We start from the raw sequence: 13478 nt of genomic DNA, 5'->3' as shown, positions 1-13478 counted from the left end.
GTTTGATTTTAAATCTCACTGCAAGTGCAACTATCAGTTACATTAAAGGTAGATTTGGATTTGAAATGTTAGATTTTAATTCCAGGTAGTAACTTCTTTTGGGACCAGGCAGAAATTTTTCATATTAACTAAAAACAAAAAACACACAAAAATGAGAAAAAAATTACAGATTCATTTATTTAAGAACATAGAAAGAAAAAATCTGAACGAGAGCTCATTATAGAGAAGAGAAACATTCTCTAAAGCCCTAAAAAAGCATTTTATTTGTTCAAACACTATAACCTGCTTTTAGGTGGTATGAAGAAACTCTCTCTTTTTTTTAAAAAAAAACACAACCAACTGTCTATATTAGAGAGAGAAAGGGAGAGAGGGAAAGGGTGGGGATGGGAGAAGGAGGGAGAGAGGGGAGGAGGGGCAGAGAGAGAGAGAGAGAGAGAGAGAGGGAGAGAGAGAGGGAGAGAGAGAGAGAAAGAGAGAAACATCAATTTGTTGTTCCACTTATTTATGCATTCATTGGTTGATTCTTGGATGTATTCTGACTGGGGAATGAATCTGCAACCTTGGTGTTTTGGGATGATGCTCTAACCAACTGAGTTACCTGGCCAGGGCCAAGAAACTTTCTAATTAAAACAAATTCAGACCCTGGCCAGTGTGGCTCAGCTGACTGGAGTGTCAACCTGTACACCTAAAAGGTGGAGGGTTCAATTCCTGGTTGTGGCATATGCCCGGTTGCACATTCAATCACCAGTTGATGCAAGTGCAGGATGCAACCAATCGATGGTTCTCTCTCACATCGATGTTTCTCTCTCTCTCTCTCTCTCTCTCTCCCTTCCTCTCTTGAAAAATCAATTAAAAAAATTAAAAACAACAAGTTCAAACAAGATTCTCCTGCTTTAATGTCAGTTAGATCACAGATAAATGCAGAATCTAAAGCTCTTGCCAAGGTGACATCTTAGGGTAGAAGTTTAAAAGCATGTAACAGTAAATGTCATTGTATAAAGCATTCCCTCCTCCCCCTTTAGTCACTACCTCCTACCTTTATTTGTTTCTGCCCTGACACCTGCTCGGAAAAGGAAGCTTTCAGGGCGCTGGGGCTGGTTTCTCTGGGTAGCAGCAGGAAAAGAATATGCAGGAGAATGATGAACTAAATCAGCACAGAAAGTAAATTAGATAAAAAGAGATGGAAAATCATTAAATATGTAACAGACACATGTCACAAAAGTTCAATAAATGAAAAAAAATTAAATATGGCAATGATATAAAAGGATAATAATTTTGTTAATACAAAATCTGGTACAGAAAAGTAACCCTGACAGCAGGAAGGCTGCTTGTGTGTATTTTTAATTGTCATGTTATTTTGGTATATCAATAAAGGTAGAATGAATGTTAACATATTGAATATAGTTTCTTACAAACCTATATCACTGCTAATTCATGCTTATTTGTTCATACCAAATGGCTGAATAGTTGAATAACCAGTTGAATTAAAAAATTTAAAATGTACAGGAAGTTCCCAATATTGTGTCTGATTTCTTATCTCTAAGAGGTAATTTATCAGCCAGGTGGGTACTTTAAAAATTGGGGATGGCCGAAACCGGTTTGGCTCAGTGGATAGAGCCTGCGGACTGAGGGGTCCCGGGTTCGATTCCGGTCAAGGGCATGTGCATTGGATGCGGGCACATCCCTGGTAGGGGGTGTGCGGGAGGCAGCTGGTCGATGTTTCTCTCTCATCAATGTTTCTAGCTCTCTATCCCTCTCCCTTCCTCTCTGTAAAAAATCAATAAAATATATTAAAAAAAAATTGGGGATGGGGGGAGGGCACTTTGTAAAGTATATGATTGTCTAACCACTATGCTGTACCCCTGAAACTAACACAAAATAATACTGAATGTAAACTGTAATTGGAAAAAAAAGAGAATACTTTATGAGGGAAATCCTGGTAAAGAATTATAATCTTGATGTGGTGAGAACTGCACCTTTGTATCTATTACCTGTTTCTGTTGTAGGTGAACTTGATACGGCATTAGATCTGTCATTCTATGGAGAAAAAGAGATATATCAATACTTACTATTCAAAAAGAGGCACTCTCCACATTTATGGGAACATTAGGATTATAAAAGAGAAAAAAACCCATGCAACTTCCCTTCAAAATTAAGTCTAGAAATGAAAATTTCGCCGAAATGGGTTTGGCTCAGTGGATAGAGCGTCGGTCTACGGACTGAGGGATCCCGGGTTCGATTCTGATCAAGGGCATGTACCTTGGTTGAGGGCATGTCCCCAGAGGGGGGTGTGCAGGAGGCAGCTGATCGATGTTTCTAACTCTCTATCCCTCTCCCTTCCTCTCTGTAAAAAATCAATAAAATATATTTTTTTTAAAAAGAAAATTTGGACTACTGATTTAATTTTATATGTTTTTTATACTTATAAGAACAGGTACTACACAAGATCTTAGCCAAAAGGCTAAGAAGTGATTATATATATATATATATATATATATATATATATATATATATATATATATATTTTAAGGCCAAATTTTTTATTTCTATAGAATACAAGGTTTATGTATTGCATTCTCTAAAGACAGTCCTATCATATAATAAGCCTTTCTTATAACTGAAAAAAGATAATCATTTATTGGGAAATGCACAGGAAAGAATAAAATTTTAGTTTATAATAGTATTTTTCTGGTATAGTTTCTAAAGTATTCTCCCCTCTCCTCTGCAGAATAAAATTTAATGTGTTAAAACAGATTGATAAAGGTTTTTTATTTCAGTTAGGATACAAGGTGTTTAAATATTATAGATAGCTGTATTTCTAGACTAGAATTTGAATCCAAGATGTTTTTAATTCATTGAACAAAGGAACTGTAAAAAGGAAGAAGAGGTAGGTCAACTGGTATAAAGTTTACCTAAATAAAGGAAAGTGTAGTTAAACTAATTTAAAAAGAAGTGTTGGGCCTGGATAGTGTGGCTCGGTGGTTGAGTGTACCCATGAACCAAGAGATCACTGGTTCAATTCCCCGTCAGGGCATATGCCCAGGTTGTGGGTTCCCTCCCCAGTAGGGGGTGTGCAGGTGGCAGCTGACTGATATTACTCTGTCATGGATGTTTCTATCTCTCTCTCCCTCTCCCTTCTGCTCTCTCTCAAATCAATAAAACATAAAAAGAGTGTTGGGCCCAGTCAGTGTGGCACAATGGTTGAGCTTCAACCCAGGAATCAGGTCATGGTTCGATTCCTGGTCAGCACTCATGCCCGGGGTTGTGAGCTCGATCCCTAGCAGGGGGCATGCAGGAGGCAACCGATCAATGATTCTCTCTTATCATTGATATTTCTCCCCCTCTCTTTTCCTCTCTCTGAAATCAATAAAACATAAAAATTTTAAAAAAGAAGTGTTGGCTGACTGGATTAAAGATGTTGAAGAATAATAATATTTTAGGCCTTGATATCTAATTATACTAAAAAATTTAAATAAAACTTACAATAACTATGACACATTTTGAACAGAATGACTTTAAAACACACATACATATCTGCTTCCATCCCCCCCCTCCTTTTTGGTTTCATTATTTCCAGAAATCTTTTTTTTTTAAATAGATTTTTACTGATTTCAGACAGGAAGGGAGAGGGAGATAGAAACACCAATGATGACAGATAATCATTGACTGGCTGCCTCCTACATGACCCCTACTGGGGATCAAGCCTGCAAACCAGGGCATGTGCCCTTGACGGGAATCTAACTCGGGACCCTTGAATCCACAGGCCGACACTCTATCCACTGAGCCAAGCCGGCTAGGGCACTTCCAGAAATCTTTTATTTCTAATTGGAGTTGGGTCAGATGAAATGGAATTTTAACTGCTAAAATAAATCCATAAATAGGAGCCATGCTGTTGAGTAAATTCTTCGACTGATCTGGAAGACAATTTTGTGGTAACTATTCCTTGATCTGACACTCTTAGTCTGAGAACTAAGATTTAAAAAGCAAGCTGCATTCTTGAGTAATGTATAACATTCTCATTAGTGAAAAAGAGAACATGTTCAACAAGTTTTACAGATGGCAATAAACTAAATTTAGAATGTTGAGAAGAAATAGAATTTAAATAAATTTAACTTAAAATAACAAGAGGAACTACTAAGAGAAATTTACAGGCAAATGAGGCAAAAGCTGGATATCTTTATAAAGAAACAAAAGACTATCCTTATTTTTAAAAAATATGAGCTAGAAAGGAGAAAGCTGATTAGCTAAAGACTTGTTCAAGGACCAATGGCACAAACAGAAAAATGAAAAAGGTAGAGATTATTCCATATATATTTAGAAAAAAATTTTTGAGGAAAAATATTCTTTAGGAATTTAAAAAGACTTATTAGTAGGAGTTAGGCTAAGGGGAAAAAAATGATAAAGTTAATCAGCAACTTTATTAGATGAGAGAAGAAAGAGTAGAAAAAATTCCACTGAATGGCAGGAAATGTTCTCTACCTCCCAAAACACCAAAAGACAATACACAGTTAGGTGTAATGAAAAACAAAGCTAGAATAGAGGAAACTTGTAAAATGATGATTTTAAAAATGTAATTTTATTAAAACTACTAGAGGCCCAGTGCACAAAATTCGTGCACCGGTAGGGTCCCTAGTGACTGCTGGCTGGGACCTCCCTTCCCTCAGTTGCCTGACGGCACTGCCACTGGCCGGGGCCTCCCTTCAATCCTCCCTTCCCCCGGTGGTTGGCCGGCTGGCCCCACCCCCTGGTCGAACTTCCGAACTCTGGGTTGAGGGGACAATTTGCATATTAGGCTTTTATTATATAGGATAAATCTAAGTGACTTGCATTCAAGGATATTAAAACCATTAGTTTAAATCACTCACAAGCCACTGACTAAATTTCAGAATTCTTGCAGAACTGAAGAGCAAAAAAAGCAAACCAACATAAACTCAACTTTTATCCTGGTTAAGCAACAACAGAAATAAAATCACACTAACTATAGTGTATACCTTCCGTAAAGTAACTGGATATCAAAAAATAAAGACTAAATCTTTAAAAACGAATCATTTGACTGCGTAGCACGTCTGATAAAAAGTTAGACTTACAATTTTTGGTAAATTTCCATCTGTTCTTTCTCGACTCTGATTTAGAATAAGCCCCAATGTCCTAAACTGTCCATTAAGTGTAATGAATTAAGTTTTCTCCTCTACAACTAGAATGGTACCAGTTATAGAGCTTACTTGAGAGAATTTTGGAAACAGTCCCTCAAATAATTTTCTGTATTGCTGCTCAAATAAGGAACATAGCTGAGAAAGGCTAGCAAAGGGTTAACACAGAAGAGAATTATACAGGCAGTCCTCGGGTTACGTCGCCATCTGCCATTTTATAAAAAAAAGTTCCGTCATTTCGACGTATGTACATATGTGCTTTATGCTTTTTATTATTTATTTACCACAAGTAAAGGTCAGGAATTGTTATCTTTCTTTTAATTTTTTTTTTTACTGTTTCACTTCATTATTGCTGTGTATGTGCTCCACGTGAGTGACGTAGGTGCTTATGTAGGTGGGTTCCAACTTACGGCGAAATTGCGTTATGTTGCGCCATAGGAACGGATCTCCGACGTAACCCAAGGACCTACTGTAAAGTTTTTTCACTAGTCATTCAGGTACCTGTAGCATCAGAGGGGTTTATCAGGTTTACAGATGTTATAAAGCTGGGGTCAGCATTTAGAAGAACATGATGTAAGAATTTGAAAGTACTCTGGTCCATTAGAGAAGTAAAAATGTTCAAAAAATCAAAATTAAGTATTTTGGAAAACAAACGATATAAGATGTAGAAATTATCATTTAGTTAAATTGTCATTTAACTAAAACATTTGAGAATTATAACAGATACTGAGCAAATGAATACTGAAATGGAAAAGGCCAACCTAATGCTCTGTAAGATGTGTGAAAAACCCTTGTTTCATGCTCAGCCCCAGGCGAGCTCTAAGGAGAGAGATATGTGTAGCTGGAGACAGTGGAGCCAAAATGGGAGGCAGAGAACTTGTGAAAGTTCCTAAGGCTGGGAAAGGCATGTAAAAGGATCAGAGTTTATTTAAGGATAGGACAAGGGTGACATCATATTAATTTTCAAATATAAAGAATATTTGAAGACTGCTATCATCATACCTAATAAAATGGTAATATGCAAATTACCATCACTCCGCTACGCCCACGATTGGGCCAGCGGGAGACACAGGGGGCGGGACTCGGGGTGGCTGGGGTGGTGATTGGGCCGGCAGGACGCTGAGCTCGCGTTGCCAGCGGCGACGCGAGCTCAGCGTCTGCGCCATGGCTGTGCTGCAGCACAGACTGGCCTCTGGGGCAGCGAGCCGGCGTTTTGGAGGTTTGGAGGCGGCGCGGGTGGGCGGGCGGCGAGGCTCCCCAGGGGAGGAGTCTGGCGGCAGTTGGGCCGCAGGAGCGCGCGGCGGTGTCCCGGTGTCCTCAGAGGACGCGGGTTTCCAGGAAGGCAGAGGAGGCGGCAGCGGCCCCAGCCTTCCTGGGTGGGAGGCGAAGGCAAGACCCCGGCCTGGGCTCAGGCCGCAGGAGGACCATGCCCCCGCCCCGCCTCGCCCTAGGGGCCCAGGGACTTCGGAGCTGCCGGCCACACCGGGTCCCGACCAGCGGACAGACAGCCTACACGTGCATGATTGAATCATGCACTGGGCCTCTAGTTTACTAGAAAATCTCCACTCTGGAAAGAAATATGCATAAACCACAGGAGGACAGACAGAAGTTAGAAAAGGAGAGGATCTTGACAGTGAGGATTATTAATCATCTCATGTATCATATGATAACAAAGATGGAATTACCATCCCTATGGGCCTTTAAAAAATAATATACTACAGGTTCTTTATTTAGGTTTCCAGGTTAGATGATCTCCATCACAACTATTCCAAGTATGCTGCTACGCACAAAGCAGCCACAGATAACACATAAACAAATGGCGGTGGCTGTGTAGCAGCAAAACTGTTTACCCAAACAGATCTCTTAGAGCCACTGTAGAGGGTTTTGGCAGTAATAGTTTGAGGTCTGGAACTCAAATTACTTTGCATGTACAGTAGTATCAGAGTAAATTTGATATTACATATTAGTCAAAATAAAATAACTCATGACAAAAGAAAAACTACTGATAAGAAAATGAGAATGACATTTATAAAGAATTAACACAGGCTTTATGTCTGTTTCTGGTATGATAAAACTTTTACAAAACTTCAAGTGAAATTAACGTTAAACTCAAATAGTTTAAGTACATTTCATGTAACCCTAGATGCCAGACTGCTTACTGTTAGACCAATCCATGGGAAAAGTTAAGACCTCCACTACATACCACCACCCCAAAGTTCCTGGTAAATTACAATAACAAAAGATACCTTAAGAGGTGTGAAGGCAGAAGAGTGAGGCAGGGTACCAGCACAGCCCACTTGCTTCAACCCTGACAGCAACTAAATTTCAAAAGAGAAAGAGAAGAAACAGAAGGCAGGATTTATGTTAGCAAAATGTCAGGCAGGCCCTGGCCAGTGTAGCTCATTTGGTTGGGCATCATCTGATGAACCAAAAGGTTGCTGGTCTGAATCCTGTCAGGGCACAGGCCCCAGCTGCAGGCTAGATCCCCAGTGGGGGTAGGGGGGGTCGTGCAGGAGGCAGCCAATCCATTGATGTCTTACTCTCACATCAATGTTTCTCTCTCTTCCTTCCCTTCTCTCTAAATATCAATTTTTAAAAATCTTAAAAAAAAAAAAAAAAGTCAGACAGGCAGGCAAGCAGATCTGGTCAGTAAAATTAGAAAAGGGTCATTTACAAACTTTCAAATGGTGTACTAAGATATTAGTAGTGCAAAAAGAATATTGGGGGGTGGGGGTAACCCTATCTATATATATAAAAGCCTGCCCTAACTGGTTTGGCTCCGTGAATAGAGCGTTGGCCTGCGGACTGAAGGGTCCCAGGTTCGATTCCGGTCAAGGGCATGTACCTTGGTTGCGGGCACATCCCCAGTAGGGGGTGTGCAGGAGGCAGCTGATTGATGTTTCTCTCTTATCGATGTTTCTAACTCTCTATCCCTCTCCCTTCCTCTCATTAAAAAAATAAAATAAAATAAAATAAAATAAAATAAAATAAAATAAAATAAAATAAAGCCTAAGCAAGTGGTCGGCAAACTGCGGCTCGTGAGCCACATGTGGCTCTTTGGCCCCTTGAGTGTGGCTCTTCCACAAAACACCATGGACTGGGCGAATCTATTTTGAAGAAGTGGTGTTAGAAGAAGTTTAAAAAATTTGGCTCTCAAAAGAAATTTCAATCGTACTGTTGATATTTGGCTCTGTTGACTAATGAGTTTGCCGACCACTGGCCTAAGCGACTGGCCGACCGTTTGACCAGTAGCTATGACACACACTGACCACTAGGCGACAGATGCTCAACACAGGAGCGGAAACCACAGGCATGGAAACATGGGACTGATGAATCTCAGAGGGAAGTGGGGAGGGGGAAGGGAGAGGGTGGGAGGAGATTAACCAAAGATCTTATATGCGCACTAGAGGCCCGGTGCGCAGATTTGTGCACTGGTGGGATCTCTCAGCCTGGCCTGTGCCCTCTCGCAATCCAGGACCCCTTGGGGGATGCAGAGAGCCAGTTTTGGCCCGATTCCTGCAGGCCAGGCCAAAGGACCCCACTGATGCACGAATCCGTGCATGGGGCCTCTAGTCATTTATAGAAGTTTTCCACCTGTATAATTTAAACTATTTCAACACCTCATACCACATCAAGAAATTAAAGGCATGATTTATTAAAAACTATGCTACTTATATATATATAAAAGCCTAAGTGACCGGCCAAATGGTAGCTATGACGCGCACTGACCACCAGGGGGCAGATGCTCACCACAGGAGCAGAAACCCCAGGCATGGAAATATGGAACAGACTGACGAATCTCAGAAGAAAGGGGGGAAGGGGAAGGGCGGGAAGAGATTAACCAAAGATCTTATATGAATACTAGAGGCCCGGTGCATGGATTCGTGCACCGTTGGGGTCCCTCAGCCTGGCCTGCACCCTCTCCCAATCCAGGACCCCTCGGGGGATGTCAGCTGGTTCTGACCCAATACCCGCAGGCCAGGCTGAGGGACCCCGCCAGTGAACGAATCCATGCACTGGGCCTCTAGTTTAGAAATAAAACTGAGAACATCATGTGTGGTTATTTTAGCAAAATAGCCTTGAAACTAATGAGTTCTGAGTGTTCCTATGATAGAAGAAAAAAAAAGTCCAGCCAAAGAGGTCATTTTAATTGAGCAGAACCAGCATGGAAGAACAATATTTTTTTAAAATTAATCCAAATTAGATGTATTATATTTAATAGTTCTGATGTGAGAAGACAGAACATGAGAATTCTGCATCACACCTTAAGGATGAACCAGCATTTCATTTCTACCTCTGAGCAAGTCCTTTTCTTTAAATCCTTTATCCATTCAGCACCCTACATGTAACTAATTAGAGAGAGTGTTAGTATTTATTGTACATAATTTTGATTACAGATAAAAGCTGCTCAAAACATGACAATTTTTTCATTTGGTGATGGATGGAAATCAGAGAAGACAGGACTTTCACAAAGGGTGTTGGATAAGACAGTACCTATTAAAACAACAAAATGCCAAAGGCTTAATGATATTAAAGACTTTATTAGTTGAATAATTTTAAGAAATTTAAATTAGGAACACAAATATCTGAATCATGGGGCAGATGAACAAGAACACATGTGAGTGTTTAGAAAATAAAGGTGTGTAGGTGGTCAATAAAATAAATACAACTATTTTTAATGAGAGTTGATAGCAATGTCTTTCCTCACCCCACCCCACCCCACCCCACCCCACCCCACCCCACCCCACCCCACCCCAAAGCATGTAGCATATACAGTACAACATAATCTATCTTAAGGCAGAAAAAAGTGAAGAAATATACCAAAGAACAACAGTAATACAATGTGTATACTTTACCTGTTGAGATTTCCAGGGCCTCCTTATAATCAAATTGTTAGGTCTGATCAAATAATTGAGTTGATATCCCTTCCCCTGGGAAACTGACCTTTAGATCATTTCCCAACTGATATTTCCTTTCACTTAAATCACATTCCATTTGCTAAGACCAGTAACTTTACACTCTGACTTGCCCAGGATCTGGACCTGCCCAGCGAATTCCCAGACAAAAAAGCCCGCCTAGAGTCCTTAAAAACCTCTGACTCCCCGTCCCTGGGTTCTGGTGCCATTTTGGGGCTCAGCCCATCTGGTTTTCAGATAACTTAATCCTATACAATAAAAGGCTAATATGCAAATAGACCGAATGGCAGAACAACTGAACAACCAGTAACTATGATGTGCACTGACCACCAGGGGGCGTGTGCAGAACATGGCAGGCGTCACCTGTGGCGGAACAGTGGAGCAGGTGAGCGGGGGCGCCCGACCAAGGTGGGGCACCAGTCACTGTCATTGGGGCGAGCCTCTGGAGGTTACTGAAAACTCTTTGCTCCTGCATGCTGCGGTCCCGCCTGGTGCTCGCACCTGCTGCTGGTGCCGGCCCTGCTTGCACCCACTGCCGGCGCTGGAGCCGCCACTCGCACCCGCTACCAGTGCCCGGCGCCGGCCCGATTGCTCAGCGCCGTCAGCAGGTGTGAGTGGCGAGTGCCGGCCCCGATCTCCCTTAGGGCTTCTCCACCTCCTCCCTGCTCCTGAGGGGCAATTGGGGCAGTAGCCGCCACTCGCACCTGCTGATGGCACTGGCCCTGCTCGCACCCACTGCTGGCGCCAGCACCAATCACTCCACGCCGTCACCGGGTGTGAGCAGGGCTCAGAGTCATCAGCACATGGGAGTGGCTGCAGCAGGAGTGGGGCTGCTGGCAGACAGAGGACCAGGGGGCTGCAGCAGGAGGGGCCAGGCGGGAGTGCAGAGAATGGGCTGAGATCTGCCCCTGTGCCCACTGCAGCCTCACGGCCCACAGTTCCTTTCAAGGTGCACGAATTCGTGCACTGGGCCCCTAGTAAATTTATAATTCTTTACCTCTTTTGGTCTCATGCATACTTCCTTTGGTGACACTACCACAAATGCACTAGAATTACTGTCAATTTGAAATATAAAAGGGCTAAAAGCCATTATTTTGGCAAAAAAGGAGTGGAGGGAAGAGAAAGTATCTAGAGATGGAATATAGATGCAGATGGGACACAGATGAAAGCAACAGAAACCTGAAGGGCAGCTCCAAGAGAATGTGAGTACAACTGACATTAAATATTACTAATACTTATTGCCAGTGGGGGGCATGCAGAAGGCAACGGATCAATGATTCTCTTTCATCATTGATGTTTCTCTCTCTCTCTCTCTCTCTCTCCTTCTTTCCTCTATGAAATCAATAAAAAATATATTTTAAAAATAATAAAAAAATAAAATGTGACTTTTTTTTGCAGTGCTGGACACTATTTGGCACACAAAAATATGTGAGACATGGCCTTTGGCACGCCCCCCCGCCCCCCACCTTTTTAAACAAGAGAACAAATCCATTTTATTTATTTGCTCTTCAATAAGTTTAAATCCTTGACGGGTACAGCATTACACAGATTCTGTGTCCAATGGCCTTATTAGCAAGGAGGTTGCTTCAGAATTTAGATCCAACCATGCCACTGTTTCCATGAGCATGAGTTACCTTTCCCCAGATTACTTTGGTTTTGTTCGGTTTGCCACCAGGAGTCACTGTGTTGTTCTTTAGTTTGCACACGTAAGTACATCTCTTGCCTAGACAGCGTTCAGTTTCACCTCAAGCATAAACACCTTCAATTTTAAGAGCTGTGTGGGCCCTCTGGTTCCGGAGACCCCACTCATGGCCAGTGAAAATGGCCTTGGACCACAGCCTCCAGTTACATCTGTCGCTATAGAAGCCCTGTTCCAAGAAGGCCTCCTCAGGCTCCAAGATGGGAGAAAGAGTAAAGGCCATCTCATTTAGGGGAGACATGAATACTGATAACTAAAGTACAAGTGTACGTGTCTTGAAATGGCTGAAGGCCATTTCAAATTTCATGCTAAGGGGATTTGTATTGTTTCAAATCCCACTTTTTCCTTGACAAAAAAGTCTGGGCACTCAGACTTATCCTATCGAACAAAGAGGGAATATGCTAATTGATCGTCACACCCTCACAAAGATGGAGGCACCCACAGCCAATAAGGAGGGAATATGCTAATTGACTGCCACGCCCTCAAAGATGATGGCGCCCACAGCCACAAGATGGCAGCGCCCAGTCCCCTCAGCCCCGCCAGGGCGCCTGCCTCCAGAGTCCCCCAGTCCCCTCAGCCCCCCAGCCGCTCAGGGCCGGCCCGAGGCACAGGCAAGCCTCGGATGGTGGCTGCCCAGCCGCCCAGGGCCACCTGAGGCTCAGGTAACCAGGGCCGGCCGAGGCTTGCGCTGTCGGCAATGGCAGCAGCAGAGGTGTGATGGGGCACTGCCTTCTCCTGATTGCCGGGTCGCCTCCCGCCCGAGGGCTCCCGGACTGTGAGAGGGGGCAAGCCGGGCTGAGGGACCCCCCCCCTCTGCCTAGCCTGCACCCTCTCCAATCTGGGACCCCTTGAGGGATGTCCGACCACCCGGCAGTTGGACATCCCTCTCACAATCCAGGACTGCTGGCTCCCAACCACTCACCTGCCTCTGCCTGATTGCCCCTAACTGCTTCTGCCTGCGAGCCTGATCACCCCTAACCACTCCCCTCCCAGCCTGATTGATGCCTAATTGCTCCCCGGCTGGCCCAATTGCCCCTAACTGCCCTCCCCTGCTGGCCTGGTCACCCCCAACTGCCCTCCCCTGCTGGCCTGGTCACCCCCAACTGCCCTCCCCTGCTGGCCCAGTCACCCCTAACTGCCCTCCCCTGCTGGCCTGGTCACCCCTAACTGCCCTCCCCTGCTGACCTGGTCTCCCCCAACTGCCCTCCTCTGCTGACCTGGTCTCCCCCAACTGCCCTCCTCTGCTGGCCTGGTCACCCCTAACTGCCCTCCCTGCTTGTCTGATCGCCCACAACTGCCCTCCCCTGGAGGGCCTGGTGTCCCCCAACTGCCCTCCCCTGCAGGCCATCTTGTGGCAGCCATCATGTGTCCACATGGGGGCAGCCATCTTATGTCTTGGAGTGATGGTCAATTTGCATATTACTCTTTTATTAGATATGCATATCCTTAAATCTCATCTTTGGTTTCCAAAATTGTTTTTCAATTATAGTATGGGAGGCAATACAGCATGGTGTTTAATGCAGGTTCTCAAGTCAACCAAATCTAGACTTAAATCAAGCCTGGCACTTACTAGCTATGTGATCCTGGACAAGTTACATTCTGGACAAGACACATTCTGTGCTTCAGTAACCATTTGTAAAATGGTGATAAACTAACCTTAAGGTTGCTGTGAGGAGAAAATGAGATAATTCTGGTAAGCTGTCTGAACCATCA

The 13478-nt window shown here is 43.4% G+C and overlaps 1 protein-coding gene and 1 pseudogene across 14 annotated transcripts in view; both read right to left on the bottom strand.

Annotated features, from left to right (window-relative positions):
* The window catches only part of LRCH3 (leucine rich repeats and calponin homology domain containing 3), a 97182-nt gene that overhangs the window by 9442 nt on the left and 74262 nt on the right, over window positions 1-13478 (bottom strand). For 7 of the 13 annotated variants that reach the window (XM_079764624.1, XM_079764630.1, XM_079764629.1 and 4 more), the window contains 3 exons: window positions 7397-7468; window positions 1992-2037; window positions 1037-1144 (listed from right to left, as the gene is read on the bottom strand). In XM_079764624.1, the coding sequence (XP_079620750.1) occupies window positions 1037-1144; window positions 1992-2037; window positions 7397-7468 (226 nt within the window). The remainder of the gene's footprint in view (window positions 1-1036; window positions 1145-1991; window positions 2038-7396; window positions 7469-13478) is intronic. The other 6 variants (XM_079764632.1, XM_079764635.1, XM_079764633.1 and 3 more) reach the window with 1 other exon arrangement.
* On the bottom strand, window positions 9108-12734 carry LOC307095572 (large ribosomal subunit protein eL33-like; annotated as a pseudogene). Its single transcript, XR_013815242.1, has 2 exons — window positions 9889-12734; window positions 9108-9853 (listed from the first exon to the last, which is right to left on the bottom strand). The product of XR_013815242.1 is annotated as a large ribosomal subunit protein eL33-like (transcript).

Source organism: Cnephaeus nilssonii (assembly GCF_951640355.1).
Source record: "Cnephaeus nilssonii genome assembly, chromosome: 3".
In the NCBI taxonomy this organism is placed as follows: domain Eukaryota; kingdom Metazoa; phylum Chordata; class Mammalia; order Chiroptera; family Vespertilionidae; genus Cnephaeus; species Cnephaeus nilssonii.
Note: the sequence above shows the minus strand (reverse complement) of the source record. Positions and strands in the feature narration are given on the sequence as shown.